The 19,265-nt window shown below is 34.6% G+C and overlaps 2 protein-coding genes and 1 non-coding gene across 4 annotated transcripts; 2 read left to right on the top strand and 1 right to left on the bottom strand.

Annotated features, from left to right (window-relative positions):
• The first annotated feature begins 3,379 nt into the window (after positions 1 to 3,379).
• LOC108207434 (uncharacterized) lies at positions 3,380 to 4,731 on the top strand. The gene has a single exon (XM_017377885.2). It carries the CDS (start codon positions 3,560 to 3,562, stop codon positions 4,553 to 4,555), a length of 996 nt encoding a protein of 331 aa, XP_017233374.1. The 5' UTR covers positions 3,380 to 3,559; the 3' UTR covers positions 4,556 to 4,731.
• A 3,767-nt stretch (positions 4,732 to 8,498) lies between these two features.
• LOC108204506 (uncharacterized) lies at positions 8,499 to 15,654 on the top strand. Its single transcript, XR_010284718.1, has 8 exons — positions 8,499 to 8,657; positions 9,160 to 10,928; positions 11,036 to 11,179; positions 11,261 to 11,318; positions 11,745 to 11,893; positions 12,814 to 12,906; positions 13,741 to 13,869; positions 15,145 to 15,654. It is a non-coding gene; the product is annotated as an uncharacterized LOC108204506 (transcript).
• Positions 15,655 to 16,899: 1,245 nt separating this feature from the next.
• LOC108204508 (CASP-like protein 4A1) lies at positions 16,900 to 18,461 on the bottom strand. Of its 2 annotated transcripts, none has more exons than XM_017373986.2 (3): positions 18,139 to 18,461; positions 17,814 to 17,961; positions 16,900 to 17,258 (listed from the first exon to the last, which is right to left on the bottom strand). In XM_017373986.2, exons 1-3 carry the CDS (start codon positions 18,459 to 18,461, stop codon positions 17,073 to 17,075), a joined length of 657 nt encoding a protein of 218 aa, XP_017229475.1. In that variant the 3' UTR covers positions 16,900 to 17,072. The 2 variants fall into 2 exon arrangements, with proteins under 2 accessions (XP_017229475.1, XP_063936340.1); XM_064080270.1 differs by having other exon boundaries at positions 16,900 to 17,218; positions 17,876 to 17,961.
• Between the last annotated feature and the right edge of the window lie 804 nt (positions 18,462 to 19,265).

Genomic DNA, 19,265 nt, shown 5'->3' with positions numbered 1-19,265 from the left:
AGTAGTAAATATTGGTACTTGAATTCTTGAAAGATATTATAGCATTGATTGGACACGCTAGCAAGTTGCATTCCAATTTCCATATGAAATTAAGCTTCTATAACGGTTAGCCTGCTAGGAACTGTTTGGAATTTGAATTTGTTCCCAAAGAATGACTTGTAGTTGCATGCTAACAACCAAACACTGCCCGGTAATTTGAGCAGAAGGTTAAGTTCACTGTTTTAAGCCAAAATTTATATAGAAGCTGATAGGATAGATTTAAAATGAGTGTTTTTTTTTGCTTAAAATAAAAAAATGAAACAGAAATAAAACAATAAAGATTTGTAAGTGCTTAAAGTGTTTGAGAAAGATGTAAAAATAATGAAACAAAAATTAGTATTTTTAACTTATTTTAAATATTTCTTAATATTTTACACGCATGATACGGATAATTGGTTTCAACTTATAAACCAAAAGCCGACCTAAGTGTCAGTCGAACGCACCTTAGTTCGGGTCTGTTTGGGAGTGCAGTTAAAAATAGTTGTGCTGTCAGAAAAAGTGCTGTTAAAATAAGTGCTGTTGCAGAAATCAGATAACTGTTTGGTAATTTTTTGATATTTACTTATTTTGAGTTATAATATAAAAAAAATAATGTTTTTGATGAGGTTTTATAATGAAATCTATAACAGCATTCTGCAAAAGCTGAAAAGCAGCTTTTTTCAAAAACATAGGAGGACCTGCTTTTTCTAACAGCAGCTTTTCAGCTAAAGGTGCTGTTCGAAAAAGCTGCTTTTAGATTTAGCAAACAATTTTCACCTGCTTTTCAGCAAAAAGCTGTTGTCGCTGTCTGCAACAGCAACCCCAAACAGTACCGCATCTTATTTCAGCCCGTCATATTTGTGACCCACCAGAAGCAGCATCTTGATAATTCAGTAAACTAATCTCTCACTTATTCATTCCCACGACTCCATGAGACATGACTCACATGAGTAGCCATATTCTTTTACTGATATTATATTTAATCAAAGATCTAATTATTTCTGCTAAAAAAAAGACTCAGAGCAAGTCCAACCATGTCTAAATTATAATCCAAATATAATATAAAATATAATATTTTAAGACATGTTTATCTAAATTCAACTCCAACAGTGTGCCCTATTTTTAATATATGTTTAATATTCATTATTAAAGCACAATATAAAATAAAGAGAGAAACAGAGTGGATATAAGATTTTATATTAAAATATAAGATAAAGAAATGAGATAAGTGTCCTATTAATAAGACTTGAAAAGCTTGCCTTAGTGATATGGCATCACTAGAACATGGTTGGATCAACATTTTTTGTCAAATGCCTTAAATTATAACTTCGAAGTTGGGTAAATTTAATCAAAATAATTTTAATCAAATAATATTCTTTCTGTTAACTTAATGTCACAATATTCAAACAATTTTAATCAAATAATATTCTTTCTGTTATTTTTTACATGTCATTTTTTGAAAAGAATATTTGTCCCATTTCTTTCAATTTTCAAAAATTTCAAATAGTATTCTTTCAGTATATTTTGATATTTAACTAATATATACTAATATTTTTAAATACTAATATGATAATATTTTCAAAATATCTAATTTCTGAAAGGAAAGTATATTTTAGTAAAAGAAATAAAGATACGGTCTTTCTAATGTGTGCCCAAAGGCACACAATAATCACTAAATTCTATAAAAAAGATTTATTGTGATTGATGGAGTTGATATGAATGCAGGGGGCATTATCATTAATTACTCATCCACTAATCAAAGGAGCTATTTTTATTGGAGTCGGGGACTATTGTGTGCCTTTAGGCACACCATAGAAAATCCCATAAAAATATTAGCATGTGTTTACGCAGTAAAAATGTGAACAGAGAGTTGACTTTGTTCATGATTGTTGACTTATCATAATACTCCCTCTCTCCTCTTTTACATGTCCATTTTGACTTTTGACCAGTCAAATTTATTATATTTTGACTGAACTTTACATGTATTTGATAATCGAGAAAAATAATAAAAATTATACCATCAGAAAGTATATTTAGTCTACTTTAATATGCAACTTTCAGATTTAAAAAATAATAAGTAGATAATTTATAACATTTAGTCAAAAATTGGTCAATTTGACTCTTCGAAAAGCAAAATGGACATGTAAAAGGGGACAGAGGGAGTACATTCTAAGAACCCTCCGGTTACTAACTTCTTTGGGGTCTTTGAGTGGTCATTGTGCCTGTCTATCCGGTGAGATTTGAGAAACGCGCTTCCGTTTTTTCGCAAGAAGCCGGTTTCTTTTTTCTTTTTTCTTTTTTACAAATAAGGCTTATAGTCTTATAAGTGAGTAACTGTTCTCACAAATTTCGGGTGAGCCGGGATCGAACCCGGGACTCGAGACGACAGAGGATAACCTCTCTACCACTGAGTTATCCAACCGTGCTCACAATAAGTCGATTTCTAATTTCCTTAGAATTGTTAATGTAAAAAATCACAAGAGAACGCTATTTTCTATTTCAAGACTTCTGTTTCTTTCTCAAACGTAGGGCTGTAAACAAACCGAGTCGAGTCGAGTTCGAGTTCGAGTTTTCGCTAAACGAGTCGAGTTTGATCGATAAGGTAAATGATCATTTTTTGTTGTTCGAACTCGAGTTCGTTAAGAATCGAGTCGAGCTCGAGCTGGTCGCGAACAATTCGAGTCGAATCGAGCCGTTCGCGAAAATTCGATTTTTTTTTGAAAAAATAATTAATATTAAAAAAGCTTTTAAAATATTTTTTGAAGATTCAACCACACAGATGTTAGGAATTCTTATTTTAATGATTTTACAAAAATATCAAAAATGAAAAAAATTATATTTCATTATGCATATTTTTTTACACATTAAAAATTAAAAAAACATATATATTTTGTTTAACGAGTCGAGTTCGAATTTAACGCGCCGAGCCGAGCTCGAGTTTACGAGTCGAGCTCGAGTCGAGCACTAGCAAAACTCGACTCGACTCGAGTTTCTTAACTATCAAATATTTTTGTTCGAACTCGAGCTCGATAACGTACCGAGGAGTCATGAGGAAACTATCTGAGAGGTGTAAATATCTCTCTATATATATTAATTTTTTAATTTTTATTTTTCTAAATAAAAATATTAATTTTCTTAAAAAAAATTTAAAAGTAATATTGAACATACATATTTTTTTACACATTAAACATACGAATGCACACATATTTTTTACATATTTACTCACGTACTCTGCTTCCTGTTGTTGACATGTCACATTCTACCATTTTTTTACACTATTCATATATGGCATGACAATGTCACTTTCTACATGTCTCCATCCTCATTTACTCTTTTCCTTTTTTATTTATTTTCTCCAGACTAATTCCATCCATTCTTTATTACACGCAGCTGTGTGTCTTCAACTGCCTCTCTTCACTCCCTCTAAACTTCTACTATACACATCACACAATACCATCTTTACAAACTGTCCAAAATATACACTTGCAACTTTATATGTGTATTCAACCTTCATTTCTCTCTATATTTTTACTTGAAAAATATGCAAATCACAAGTTCTAATCTTGATTCACCCGCGAGTGCGTCTTTGAGTGGGAGGAGAAATGGTGGGTTTTCAAGTTCGCCCGAATTTGAGTTTTGGGTGACCCGAAACCCGGTTACTCAACCCGATATTGTACCCGCGGATGAGTTGTTTGTTGATGGGGTTTTGCAGCCTCTTGACCTTATGAAACCCGACCCGGTAAAACCCACTTCGGATCCGGATGTACAGCCCGGGTTTGGACATGGGTTGGCGGAATCCGACCCGAAAACGGTGTCAAAACGGTGGAAAGACATTTTTAAGAAGTCCGGCGACCGGAAAATTAAGAACGATGAGAAAGAGAAGAAGAGGGAGAAGAAGGGGAATGGAGCAAATGGGTTGTCTACGGCGGAGCTGAATATTAATATTTGGCCGTTTTCTCGGAGTAGATCGGCCGGAAATGGTGGAAATAGGCCGGCGCCGGTGAGCCGGAAAATCAGTAGCGCGCCTTGTTCGAGGTCTAATTCAGCCGGTGAGTCGAAATCGAGGAAGTGGCCGAGTAGTCCTAGCCGTGGTGGGGTCCATCTTGGCCGGAATAGTCCCGTTTGGCAAGTCCGGCGTGTTCCCGGTGCCAGCGTCGGCGTTGGTCGAGGCGGGGCTGATGTATTTACACGAAATAGCGAAAAGGGTATTAAAAATAGCGAAAAGGGTGTTCAAAAAGATGTAAATCACCCTCGACGGAAAAAATCGGTCGGCGGCGATGTTGCCGGAACCGGCGACGGCGTGGTGAAAGCGAAGGTGTTAAATGTGAATGTTCCGGCGTGTATTGGGTATAAGAGTCATCTGGGCTGTAGAAGTGATGAGATTGAGAGAAATGCGGTGGTTGGTGGTGGCGGCTTTCTTACCGGCTCCAAGAGTGGCTCCGCCGTTCACGGTGGCGGGAATATCACCGGTGAAGTAGCACGTGGCAATAGTAATTTGTTTAATCTCCGAGGTTTATTCACTAAAAAAGTGTATTGAGTTGATGACTTATAAAGCTCATGATTAGGAGAAAGTTATAAGGCAGTTAAGCTTAATTTATAGTTTAAGCTATGATCTTTGGTTATTATAATTCTGTTTTTCCAAGATCAGAATCATGTAACTTCTTTACATTTGTAATTACATCTTGTTAATATTATTGCATTTACTTTTGCGTTGATCCTGTAATCAAGCATTCATGCTTCTAATTGCCAATGATATGGATATTGCAGAAAGAAAGAAGGCATCCAGTCATCCACATCCCACACTAACAGTTGCACACCACACCTTTCCGGTAGTAGTATCGATTACACATGTTCATTTATGTTTTTAATTCAAGAGTAGCACATAAACTTTGGACCACCTTTTTATGTTGTACTCCTGTATATGCCATGAGCATCTTTTCTAACTTTAGTTTTTGTGCTTAAATTCGGGGCAATATTACGTACCGCGTCAAATATCTCATGCAATATTCACATGATTTTTGATTAATTTTGTTGATATTTAAGTGAGTCATAACTTCACACACGGCACCTTTATTCAAAAATATGAGATTGCTCGTTCTCATACAACATTCACACAATTTTTGGTTGATTTGTTGCTATTTAAACGAGTCATAAGAGCATCTCCAACGGCGTTGGCTATAATCGTTGGCTAAATTAGACCTGTAAGACATTATGTAAAATTTGCTAAACCTGTAAGACATTTTGCTTCAATGGTATTGGCTATATTGATTGACTATAATTTAAAAATAGTATGTTATTAATATTTTAAATTGTTAAAATTGAATATATCAGTTCAATATGGTAATAAATGATGTACAATCTTCCTACAGATTTTCTTACAGACCTGTAGAGGTTCGACAAATTTAGCCATCCATAGGAGGTTGGCTAAATTTATAGATAACAGCTTAGCATGGTTGGAGTTGAGTTTTTAGAACTGTTGGCTAAATTTTTTTATTTTAGGTATGCCAACTCACTTTTTAGCCAAGAGTTTTAGATGGTTGGAGATGCTCTAACTTCACAAACACCCTTGATTCCAAAATATGATATTGCTCGATCTGGACCTTGATCGTGCAGGCATGAATTTATTTTTGGACTCATTCTGAAAGGCTCATATTATAATAAAGTCTATAGCAACTTATATTCGAGATATATCTTCTTTATTTTACAACATGAGATTTAGATTGACACACCCCAGCAATCTTCCCTCAGCTTATGAACCACCAATCTTTGTGACCATTATACCGTCGCTACTCATACATGGTTTCTCATCTTGCAGGACATGCCGTCCAACCTCCTCAGGCAGGAAAACTTTCAACATAAGTTGTTCAGACTTCCAATTGCATTTCTGGAGAATCTCCTACATCATGCAACTATAACCAGTAATCCAGGATCAACTTTTTAATTATCGATTATGATACCACTTAAATTAGACCCATCTCGGAGTCCATCCCTAGATCTTGCAATCCTCCCGATATTTCTTGGGGTTCGTTTGATTAGATGGTATTACGAATCATGTATGGGTGTGAAATTGACCAACCTGATTCTCATATTTGGTTGATTTTTTTTCCTCGTATCCATATCTCAAAGCCCTGAATACGAGTTTTTGGAAGTGGTTTTAAACTGAATCAAGGCACTCAACCAAACACATGAAATCATACATGATATCTAAATTCCATACCATTCTCACCTGATTTCCCGTACCAACTTCATGCTAATTCGCGAATCAAACGATCCTTTGATTCATTGGTTTATTTCTAGTTTTCATCGTAATGGTTTGTATGAGAGTAAAACCTTATATATAACAACGTCCGACTATACATGAATTTATTCAAGTCTAATACTCTTGATTTTGAATTTTTTATATTTTGTTAAATCATTAACAAATTTATTTATCTAACATAAAATTGAAAATATTTTTTCCCCGAATGTTTATAAATTAAATGCATGCCCTTAATTTTTCTTTTCCCGTTTTTAACAGAGTACGCTTAAAAATTTATAAGTTAAACTTGTTTTTCTTGAAAGTAGAACTGTTCATGAAAAAAAAACATACTTTTTTTCAAATATAATTTTATACAGGTAAATTCAAAAGTCTAAGACGCGCAGAATACTACCCATACAATTAAAGGGTGTATTCAACTAATATTTTAAGAATTATGTATGATCTATGGATTTAATGTATTATATTTACTTCTGATTTTACAAGGATTGTAAATAAAATGTCTCGGAGTTCTTAAGGAGTCTTTAAGATTCAAGTACAATACTTCAAAATCTCATGAATTTTGGTGAGATTTTAAAAAAATTTAAAATACACTGAATAATCCCACAAAATCCATCATCTTATTAAGTCCAAAAAAATTCCATCAGCATTTGAATACCCCATCAGATTTTATTTGATTTTAAATAATTCTAGTTTAATACCATCAATTTTTTAAGCATAATTTAAAAACCTGATTGAACATCACTAGCTTTTGTAGAATAATTTATAATCCTAACTGAATATCCCAAGACTCTGATATATTTTTTTAAAATCCTAGTTGAATCCACTCGAATTTCATAAATAAAAAAAATCTATTAAAATTCTAATTGAATACACACATCTAAATACATACTTCGAGGGAAAAAAAATACTATAGGGTGTTTGGTTAATGATTAAGGAGTTCAATTAACGAGAATCATAATTTTCAAACACATGGTTGGTGTTTGGATTAGTCGTTTTATGGTATGAAATGAGAACCTCATTTCCACTTGATGAATAAATCATTCCTTTACACACTTGGGATATTCATTTCCGTTGGTTTTTAATTTTTATTTAAAGATTAATTTGTATTTGATCGCTAGTCTCTGTATATATATATGTGTGTGTATATATATCAGATTTTTTTAGTGTGTTTGGTGATAACCACTTTTTAGTAACGGTTTTTCTAGTGTGTGCCCATGACCACATGTTAAGCACTAAAAATTATAAGCTTGACTCATTTTGGTTGGCTCTTATTTCTTAATAATATTGGACGTCCCTACAAATGCAACAACCACACCAATCAAAATGTCCCAAACGTATACAATTATACTCCCTCCATCCGAGTCAATAGTAAACATTGGGGGACGGGGGCGCGAGATTTTAATGCTTCAATAAAGTATAGTTACGTAACTTATATTTAAAATTTTCTTTTTCTGTATAAAAGTATAACATTTATATTTTTATACAAAAAGGAAAATTTTAAAAATAAGTTGTAGAATTATGTTTTATAAGAGTCTTACGTCCTGCTCCCGAGTTTTAAACATGGAGGAAAACAAGTGAAAAGGAAGTAAAGGTATCAAACTTTCACTTCTCTTTGTACTCCCGAGTTTTTTAAAGAGACGAAAGCAAGTGAAAAGTGAGTGTAAATATAGCATAGTTTCACTCCAAAATTTTCACTCCAAAAATGAGATGAAAGTGAAAGCACACTTACATTCACTTGCTTTCACTTGCTTTCTCTTCTAAAAAACTTGGGAGTAGTGAAAAAGAAACGTATACAATTGAATGGGACGGATGGAGTAGAATTTAGTGCCGCATGTGCTCATGGGCGCACACTAGACAAACATTTTAGTAAAGTTATAAATCTTTATTGATTTTATTCATTAATAGTAATAACTTTTAGTTAGACGGTGATTCCGCTCTATTAATGACGATGATATCACAAAATTATTGGACCACGGCTTTCGTCCTAGTCAATTCTTTATGTTTGGTTTGAACATGAAGGTGAAAATATATGTGTAAAATAATGTAAGAAAAAAATGAAAAATAGATAAAAGTGTTGGATGTATTGATTTTTAATATATATATATATATATATATATATATATATATATATATATATATATATATATATATATAAAATGAAGAACGGAAATAAAAGTACCGTGAAAAAGAAAGAAATATAAGAAAGTGATGGGAAATTATTGATTAGTTTTGATAAGTTGGGCGTATATATGAAAAAAGAGAGTATATATATGTGACTGATATGAATATAGGGTTTTAGATGGCCGGAAAGGTTTCAAATTTGGCTTCCTCTTCTCCATGGATTCCCCGAGATGATCTCCTCTTAAAGAATGCAGTCGAGGTAATTAATTTTTACTTTTTTAATTTTTTTAAAATTATGATTGTTAATGTTGCTGTAATTTGAGTAGAATCAGTTGTTGATAATTCAGTTGTTTTGGTGAATTTACTGAAATATTGCGTAATTGATGATTTGTTTCGGTTTTACGTAATTGCGTAAATGATGATTCTTACAGTAATTGTTCTAGTTTTACTCCTATGGTTGTGCTGAATTGAACTGTTATCAGTTTGTTACTCATTACAATATACCGTAATTATTCTATTAATTATCTAATGGTTGTGTTGAATTGCAGTATTGTTACTGGTGATTTGTATTGTTAAGGCTAGTGAATTGTTGTGTTATAATTGATGATTTGTTACAGTTTGATGTAATTGCGTGATTGATGGGTGGTTTTAGCTTAATTTAATTGCTTTGCATAATGGGTCATTTTTACGGTAGAATGTAGATGCTATTCTTTACGGATAGTTGATTGCAGTCCTTAGTGGTATTTTATTTTTAATTGCAGGCTGGTGCCTCATTTGAAGCACTTGCGAAAGGAGCTGTGCGATTGTCTCGTACGTTTACAGCTCCTGAGCTGCGAGAACGGTGGCATTTGCTTCTGTGTGATCCTGATGTTTCGATTCAAGCTTCTGCCAGGATGCTGGAGCTTGAAATCTCTGGTTTTGATTCGTCGTTATTGGTTGGTAGGTCAGAAAATGCTAAAAGTGCAGGCCTCACTCAAAGAGGAAGAATTTAAGCATTCGTAGGCAATATAATGCCATTCGGACGAGACTTAAAACTGAGCTTTTTGACTCTAATGATGTATGCCTGCTAGGAACCAGTGTACATGATAGTGGGAGTGGTGGTACTAATTATATGCTTCGTGATTGTTTCTCAGATCAAGTTGGGCTTGAGGATTCAGACTTTGATGTCCTCCATCGAGATTTTCCTCAACAAGCAGGAGATATAGGTCCTGCCGGCAGCGTTGATCATACGGTGAATGTTTATGAAACACAATGCCGGAACCTAACTGATTATAATCATTTAGTTACAAATGTAAGGGAGGATAATGTATATGGCTTCTCTGAGAACATCCCCTCTATGGTTGCAGATGATGCAAGGGGTTCACCCAAGTCGCTTTACACTAGCACCCAATATCCTCCGCAGGAGCTTCCAAATGATAATCATTTTGAAGCAGATTCAGATGGTAGTGTGTTATTATTACAGGCAACGGGATTTTCATCTCAAATGCCAAGGCTTCCTCTACGGAAAACAATGGAAGACATGCCAGTACCTGCTATGCCAGTGCATATGAATGAGAGAGATACAACTCATGTTGTTGAAAAGGCTTCACAACTTTCCGATAACTACCTGAAAAGGGGGAAAAATGCATCAGGAGTTGATGTCAACTCAGAGCATCTGATGAAAAACAGACAAAATGGTGAGTGCCACAATTTAGAAGCTGTCGGCAGCAATGTTTCTCAGGGTGAGTTTTCAGATCTTTCATGTTCACTTTTAAACTTCCCTAATGCGGATGAGTTTCTTTTAATGAATGTTGATGGGAAAGATGCAATGCATAGCGCTTCCAATGAGAATGTTGATTCACTATTTATAAATTCTGCTGGTGATGCTAAGGAAAGTGGGTTATGCAATATCGAGCCTTTAAAGTTATGCAATATTGAGCCTTGTACAACATCAGTTTCAAGTACTTGCCCTAAAATTCCTTGTAGTCCACGTGGTATGGAATTAAAAAACAGTGTGTCGTTTCTGCATGGTGATGTTCAGCATAATACTATACATGCTGAAATAAATGTAGCTTCTACATCAATTTTGCATTCTGATTCTTCCCAATTCAAGGAAGAAGTCTGTTGCATGTTAAATACTGAGGACACAGAAATTCCTTGCAATGATGACATTTTCCTGCTCATTCATTCAACATCTTGTTCTCCTGTGCAGAAACCGTTTACCATATCATCTATTGATCGTTCTTCTTCTGCCGACGAAGAGGACATTGATCGAGGTGTATATCTGATGGAAAAAGTGAATGATCCAGCACTATCATATGAGCCCTCCCCGGCACGTGGACTGAATAAGTTGCCTGAATTATATCGTGGTCTTCCACTTGCTGGTGGCAAAATCAAATCAGAGGTTCTTGATCCTAAATTTTCTAGTCTTCAACCTGGTGACTTTAGCAAGACAACTAGAGACTTGAGTCAAAGTAGATCTGTGGCAACTAGTGTCACCTTTGCAGATGGAGTGATTGAGGAAGATGTTAAAGTTGAACCACTGGTACTGGTACTAAAGTCGTCATGCCTATTGATGTTAGTCAACATGTTGAAGGTTTTCTCTAGAGCTTATATTATCCTCACTCTTTCCGATACCCTTCGTTTTAATGTGAACAGGTATCAGATAACCTTTCTGCATATATGGAAACAGCTCTACCTGCAGAAGCAGTCAGTGAAATTGTTGATAATCCTTCTGCATCAGAACAGGATGAACCTGAGAGTGAGAATGACGTGCCTTATTTTTCTGATATTGAAGCTATGGTAAAATTATGAGGTCCTGTTGGGAGATTTGATCACATTATTCATTTTGTTTCTCGACTAAAGTATTATGTTTTCTTACAGATACTTGAAATGGACTTGCCTCCACATGACCAGGATTCATATACAAGTAGTAGGCGTGGTAATTTAAATGGATCTTGTGTGACTGCTAACCGGTTATAACGAAAGCAACCTTTTCTCCCTAGTTCATTTCCATGCGTTTCACAAATTAGGAACAAGCTGACATAATGTTTACAATACTAGTGCATATTTGTTGATTTTCATGAGATTTACCATTACTTAATTTTATATATACAATGATGTTTTGTTCCAATATCAATAGCCCTGTCACTTTTTAGTAACATCTCGCACTGTTATGTAATTGTTGGTAATCTTTTTTCGTTGAACTTGAAAAGAAGGGGGTTTTGTGCCGAAGAGTGCTTTACTGATGGAACTGTGCCAATGAGTTGTAAAAAAATGATATCAACTGTGAATGAATAGAATGTATGCCTCTGCATTACCCTGTCTTGGTTGTATTATCATTTTTGGTACTTTGATCAATCTTCAGGCTTAAAACATGAAGATGCGGATGCTAGAAAAAAAATTATTAGACTTGAACAGTGTGCCCGAGCATCATTGCGAAGGAAAATGACATCTCACCGCGCACTTGCTTTCTTGTATGGCCGTCGTTTGAAGCATTATCTGAAGAAAATGGAGGTAAATTCAGACTGTTGCCTTAAATTTGTAGTTTGTTTCAGATACAATTTCATTTTGGATATTGGTCAACTCTTGTTCAACCTGCATCATCAATTTGTTCAAGTCTGCTTGAGTTTCTGTCTGGGATTGAGCTACATAAAGTTTGGACTCTTAGTTATGTAAGCAGTAAACCTTTTAAAATAGCTGCCTCCTAAGATGTACAATTACTGGTTTTTTGAGCAGATTAAAACTGAACAGTATCCTATAGATGGTCTCGAATAATGGTGTGACAGTGAAGGTTATAAGAATTCAAGCCAAAACGTTATTATACCACTCAAATATATCGCATTTTGTTAATAAATTCTCCGTAGTTGGTTGTAATTCTTTCCTGAAATTACATGTCTGCTTTAAGTGGTTCTAGTATTTTCTACTTTTTAGTTGTCGCTGATATTATTAGTTAAGAAGAATAGTTGCGGCCCTAGGATCGACTCTTTATTGCAGATCCAAAGAGTATTGTTATTGTATAAGGTAGTATCAATATTGCCGTTCTGTATCAGAGACTGTTGAGTGCATCTTTTTTAGCAGTTAGTAGCTAAAGTTTTTAAAACAAACCTGAGGATCTAAGGCTATTTAGGATTATAGATGAGCCTAGGTGCATGCAAATATTAATGTCTTCTCTAAGTTCTACATTGATTCGTAAAGTAAGCTTAAACACATAAATCAACATTGAAACGGGTTTAGCTTGTTTATGATAAGTATGAGCTCAAGGTTGTTTATTAAAAATTCGATGGTTTCATTTCAGTCCTACGAGAGTTAGAAACAGGCTTTGATTGGCTGAGCAGATGCTGTTTATGGTCCGAGTTTAATATTTAGGAAATGTTGCTTAGTTTGAGATCCTTATTCCTTTTTCTAAGTCTATCCTCAATGCATATCTTTTGTAGGTACTTCTTGGAAGATCAACAGATGATTTTGATGTTGATATTGATTTGAGAAAAGAAGGTCGAGTGCGAGCCAGCTCAATATCCAGACGACAGGTGGGATATTGGATTCAATTTTTGATGTCTATAGCTGGTTAAAATTTGTAAGTCATGTGTTGACTCAAGATGCATGGTCTATATGATAGTTCTTCCAGAATTCTCTTGCAAGTTGGCACTTAAAGTCAAAGTAGAACAACAAATACCTGTAACATGACCTTAATCAATCCCTGTCTGAATTAAACCGAACCACTTAAATCATACTTGTGTTTCTCAATGCTTGTTCAAGCATTAAACACATCTCACTTTTCATAGCGAAGCGATGATGAGAATATAATATTAAAAATGTATTGCCTGCAGTTATTATAAATGAAAGTGCCATATAAATTAGGAAGAAGTTTCAATGTGACTGTTTGCACTTGAAGCGAAATAGAGAAGATATTACTTGCCTACTGTAGGTATCAGAAGCACTAGAGATCTAAGCACTCCTTTGACTGAATGTGGATATATTAGGTTTACTTGTGTTTCCATGTGCCCTCAATCCTTAATATATAAGAATTAGAACATTATTGTCACTGTTATCTACTTATCTAAGATTGGGTTCTTTCAAACCACTCTCATACTGATAGATTACTTTAGATAAGTGGATTACCTCTTTGAAAAGTAGAAATTATTATTGTGTGGAATTTTTTTGATGGGGAATGATTAGTTATTCATTAGTTTATGTAATAATCTAATAGTTGTCGAAGAAGGCAAGAACAGTTTGATAATAATGTCACGATGACACCATCAATAGAATTAGTTGCTGTCGATTCTTGTACACATATGCTGTCTGCTCAAATCATGATTACTAGCGTTAAGATAATATCACCACCATCCTTTATGGTATTGCAGGCATCCATCAAGATGAAGACTGATGGATCCTTTGCTATAAAAAATCTTAGTAAAAGTTCAATTTTAGTGAATGGCAAAGCAATTGCTTGTGAACAGTCATCATGTCTAAGTTCAAGCTCTTTAATTGAGGTACTTTCTTCTTGTACCTATTTGAGTCCAACTGACATTGAGTAGCCTGTTTGATATCGTTTTCAATGCATCACTTTCTTGACAATTTCTTCATGGTATGAAATTTGTAGCTGCAGAGTAATCACAGGTGATGGTTGTTACTCTTCCTTCCCCTTTAAAAAATGTGCAAGACTTTTTTTATGGAACAAATGAAGTCTTTGTTTTGATATATAGGTCAACTTTGAATTCTTGTTTGATGAAAAGAGCCTTTAGGCTATGTTTGTTTAAAGGGACTGGGCTAACAGACTATATGCTCTCTTTTTATTCTTAAATTTACTTTTTCTGAATATGGACTAATTGTTGTTATCAATTAGTTTATATTTACGGGACTAATGGTACCTGGGGTGCTAGTTGGACTAAAAAGTCCCTCTTAGATGAAGTAAAAAGGCAAGTGAAGTAATGTAAGGATTTATTATGTATGTGAGTGATAATAGCATCAAGGAGCTCTTTTATTTGCATTCATGGTCATAATTTCTTGAGTTAGTTTCTGTATAGTAATACTACTTACATTTAAGTTTCTACCCTCATTGTTGCTTGCATCTTAGTGTATTCCGTTGCGTCTTTTGAAATTCAGCCCCTGCAACTAATGCATGGTAAAATTGTGTATTTGTAGATAAAGGGAATGAGTTTTGTGTTTGAGATCAATCACAAATATGTAAGGCAGTACTTGGACACCTTCATTAAAAACACTGCGTAAAAAGTGCAAATTCGAATGGCCACCTGTACAGGAAAATGACGGAAGCGGGGGAAAGGTCTGTTCGTTTTTAGTTTAACTTAATAAATAACCTGTTGTATAAGTATGCATTCTTGATGGAGTCTAATATCCCCGGAGCAGCCAAAGAGCAGAGATACTTGGATTTTTCATGTCATATGTAAACATGTCTATACCACCCAAGGCAAGATCTATGTAGGGTTATTTATGGCAATTGCTATTGTTACATCGCCAGGAGCTATTAAGTATTAGTAAAATGGTAAAAACTTACAATGTTCTCCGTTCAAGACCTGACTTCATTACTATTTTAAGAAGAGTGGTTGTGAAATACAGTTCTTTTACTCTTGTAGAATCTACTTAGACCTGAAAGTTAACTTAAGCTTGTTGAGTGTCATTATATGGCAATGTATTGTCTCAGTTACAAATAGTGGGTCAGACTCAAATGAAAAACTCTTAAATGAAATCTGGCTATTTCAGTACTTTTTTTTTTTTTTTACTAATATATGGTTGTTTTCATTGGGCAGTTGAGTAGAACTGCTGGAACCGCCGGAAGTTGGCTGTCATGTGGGGCGCCAATTAGCTGGAAAGCAAGTAAAGGGCCTTTGTTCTGGGAGCAACTCAGCTGAGTGTTAATATGAGGAAGTGGGGACTGGAGTCTGGAAGTAAACTTGTACTCCCCTGGGACATCTATGCATTGTATTTGAGGTTGTAAGAATAATGATGAAAGGGTGTAGGAATAATGCGATTGCAAGTCACTAGAGTTGCAGGAATAAGGCGATTGTAAGAATTGTGTGCAAGTTCCGGAGTTGGGGCTGCTAGATGTGGGAAGTGCGGTAGTTGGCGCTTGGTGGTATTAGTTGGGTTGCGGGTAGTAAGTGCTTGATCTGCCTGCATTGTGGTAGTAACATCATTTTGTTTAATCTATGGGGTCAATTGACGTGGAAGGTGCTATAATATGATATTTTATGGTCATGAAGATCATTCATTTTTTAAGATAGTATTAGAGCTTAATTATAAGTTCAAGTTATGGTCTATTCTTGTGTTTGAGTTTGGCCATTGTCTTTCTGTTTCTCCAAGGTCCGAAAGCAATTTTATTTATATTTGTGCTGATACTAAATGAGCAAATTTATTGTTTAGTAGTTGTAATTAGGCTAAACGATTGATGATGGCATTCAAATTTTGCTCTTTAATTTATTAATATTACATATATTAACAGTAGATATAATAAATTATCATATCTTGTAAGAAATTTCTGCACAGATCTGCGAGGTTGTCAAAAGAAGTGATTCAGAGTTCCTGACCACACTTTTGTAGGAGTGGAATTCGTTACCTTCATTCAAGTTTTGCATTCAGTCTCACTCTTTGTGATTAATGCTTCCGGTTCCTGCCAGAAGATTTGGACCACCTGTTTTTTTTCATGTACTGTATATACCAAAAGCTTCTTTATCTGCATCTTTATGCTGCTTGTCTTTATTTTCTAATCTGTCCTGACTCCATTAATTACTATAATTTATGGTCACACAGAAGGTGAAACTCCTGCGTGTCTTCGGGGTCTTTTTGGCTATGGCAATTCAGCAATACTTGAGAGGTAATATACCATCTAAAATCCCGCATTACTTTTGAGTTCCCATTTTTCTTCTGAATCTTGCGCTATATCAGTCCTACCCAATTCATGAACCAAAATTTGTGTTTTGGCGGAAATTTACTGTATCAGAGTTGGTTTCAACTCACTTCCCCCAGAACATCAAACCAAATCCTGTCTAAACTATAAATAGGAAGCAGAACAATACAATCTGATACGATATTAGCGACCCACTGAATACATATTTTAGATGCCAGATACATTATTGTCCCGTGTATAATAGTTTACTGCACTTCAGTTCATTTCAGACTTTTTCAACGTTGTATTCATCTGGCGTTTGATTTATGGTCTGGAATAGCAGTGTCATGTACCTCTAGAGTTACTTCAGATCATATACCTGTAAACTTAGAATTTTCTACGAGTGTCATTGTCATTGTATCCTTATCATTGCATTGAAACGAGAGCGATTTTACATAACAATAATGCAGCACTCAGCCCCACCAGAATAGTCCAGCATTTGCATCTTCATCTGCATTCTCTTTTCTCACCAACATTAGAAGTAACTACTTAGCTCCAAGCAATTGGTTACAACAGATATTCTCATACTTGTTCGAAGATATGGTAAAAGAAATGAGAATAGAAGCCTTTTGTAGACCAAACCTTGCGAATTACTATGATGATGATTAGTGAAATTACATGTTGCAAGTCAGTCGCTAACAAATCAATAGATACAGTCAGACATTATATAACTCCATAATTATACATGTAATGGATAGTGTATTATAAGATACCTTGATATTACAGGATTTAAGGTAATATGTTATATGTATATATGAATTTGCAATAGAGGAGATGCTAAATAACTCCAGTTTATAAAGTGCAGATGGTATAACCAGAGATGAGAGAGCTAGAGGCCAAGGACACAAATGCCATGAAAGAAACTGCCACAGATGCATTTGCCATATTCGGAAATTTGTCTTTTCCCCAGTTAGATCTCCAGTCCTCAACTCGTGTTGCTGCTGACGATGAAGACGACATTAGAAGATAAGCCAAAATCTGCATGCATTTTTCAGACACCATCATCAATCATTGAAATGCATTACTAGATAAATTATGCTCCACTGCAGAAGTTGATACCGGAGAGTCTTAAAGGAACGGATATTTATGCTGCTCTGAAGTTTAAACAAAAACCAAAATAAAAAAAAATTTCAGGTGGATTTTTACTCAATTAATCGAAACCATCTACTTAGGAATATCATAATATTTTATAATCTAGCTCTTGTCTCTTATGCAGTGCGTTCAGAGGGCCTCTCTTATTCTTTTAGCTTTTTTCTCTTAGATTATGGCTAGGCATCATTTCGGCAGTAGACTTTCACTCACCTTTCAATCTACATAAATAGTGCTTTGAAAACGTCCTAAAGAACTGCATCTCTAATTTTATGAATTGATCAATGTCACCTCAAGGAGTTGATTAAAATTAACCAGATAGTGATATCAGGGTACGTTTGTTGCATTCTTCTTTTACACAGGACTTGATCAACTTCGATAAAAAATGATGAATTCAAGCAGAATAAAGCAGAATGACAATCAAAAGTAGACGGAAAAAGACACCTGATCGGAGGCAAAATCAACAATATTGCGGAGATGAGATGCAGGCACAAGAAGTTTATTACCATCAGAGGAGAATAACTGGTATGCAAGATCAAATCCTTGTAAGGCCGAGTATATAAATCCTATCACATTCACTGTCAAACAGTACCTGCAGCAGTTCCATATAATTTTATGAATAGGTCAGTCTGCATTTTTTTTTTTGATTCTCAAATATTTTTTTGTTTCTTTCGAACCAAATTCATGTGTAGGTGATATTCCTAACATATAATCGAAATTTTCCTGCAGAAATCAACCTAGGAAACTAAAGAGCAAGTCTTAAACATACCTAAATTCGATATAACGATGAAATGAGTCAAGAGTCCAGCCTTTATCACGATCAGCAGCCATTATGGAAAATGAAATCAAGCAAAACAAAAACCCGAAAACCCGAAACCAGAAATTCACCTTCTTAAGCACCTGATCATCACCGGTTCTTTTTGTCGACTGCTTTCGACTGATTTCTTTTTGTGGAGCTGGCGAGGGATGTAAACTGTGTTCAGGTCCTTCTCCGTCGCGACTAAAGGATGACGGAGAAAAAGAGGATATGGATGACTCGTATGGCGGAGGGGAGGGATTCTGCGATCTGAAGTTCTGCTGCTTCTTCTCCATGAGATACTATTGTTGTCAACTGACAACTAACTGTAATAAATAAATGATGAATCTTTCGTTTGGAGGGAAGTAAGCAAAACAGAGTAGACTAATACTGTGTCATGTTTGCTAGTTAAAATTTCTTAATATAGGTAAAAGAAATTCAGAATTCTCTGATTATTTGAGCTTATTCTTTTTTTTTTTTTTAAATTCCGGTGCATGAACAAAATAGTCAGATTATTTATATCATCATATTCCCTCTGTTATGATATAATAGTCGTTTGATTTTTTTTTTTCCACGTATTTTTAAGAGTTTTGACCGTACACTAATAAATATTATTTTTAATATTTTTTTTGTGAATAAAACTATTAGTGTCATATTTTTATTCACAAAAAGAAATTTTTGAAAATAATATTTATAAGTATACGGTCAAAGCTTTTTAATATAAGAACATTATTATTTTTTTAATTTTTTATTTTTAAATTGTGTACTAACTACTATAGAGTCAAAGCCAATTGTTGAAATTTGAAAAAATAGAAATTTTATTGACTAGCTCGGTATCAACTCGGTTTGGATCGACTTGGTTCGGCTCGATTCTGATCCGTTCGTTAAAAACTCGAACTCGACTCAGATTTTAATGAACCCGAGTTCAAACCAGAAAAAAGATCGATAAGGTTATTGAGTTTGGGTCGACTCGGTAATAAAAAACTCGACTCAAACTTGAACTCGGTAAAATTCGGCTCGACTTGGTTCGTTTACAACCCTAATCATACTGTAGAATTTTATGGGTTTCATTTTTTTTCGTCATGGAAAATAATTTTTGT

Source organism: Daucus carota, chromosome 1 (assembly GCF_001625215.2).
Source record: "Daucus carota subsp. sativus chromosome 1, DH1 v3.0, whole genome shotgun sequence".
NCBI classification, from domain to species: Eukaryota; Viridiplantae; Streptophyta; class Magnoliopsida; order Apiales; family Apiaceae; genus Daucus; species Daucus carota.
This window is presented reverse-complemented; position numbering and strand designations above follow the sequence as displayed.

What these genes read in the sequence shown, in the direction of transcription:
- LOC108207434 (XM_017377885.2), top strand. Translation starts at nt 3,560, where the DNA reads ATGCAAATCACAAGTTCTAATCTTGATTCACCCGCGAGTGCGTCTTTG.
- LOC108204508 (XM_017373986.2), bottom strand. Translation starts at nt 18,461, where the DNA reads ATGGAGAAGAAGCAGCAGAACTTCAGATCGCAGAATCCCTCCCCTCCG. An exon ending in CATCGTTATATCGAATTTAG is followed by an intron (nt 17,962 to 18,138) that starts GTATGTTTAAGA and finishes GAACTGCTGCAG; the next exon opens with GTACTGTTTGACAGTGAATG. An exon ending in TTGATTTTGCCTCCGATCAG is followed by an intron (nt 17,259 to 17,813) that starts GTGTCTTTTTCC and finishes AAATGCATGCAG; the next exon opens with ATTTTGGCTTATCTTCTAAT.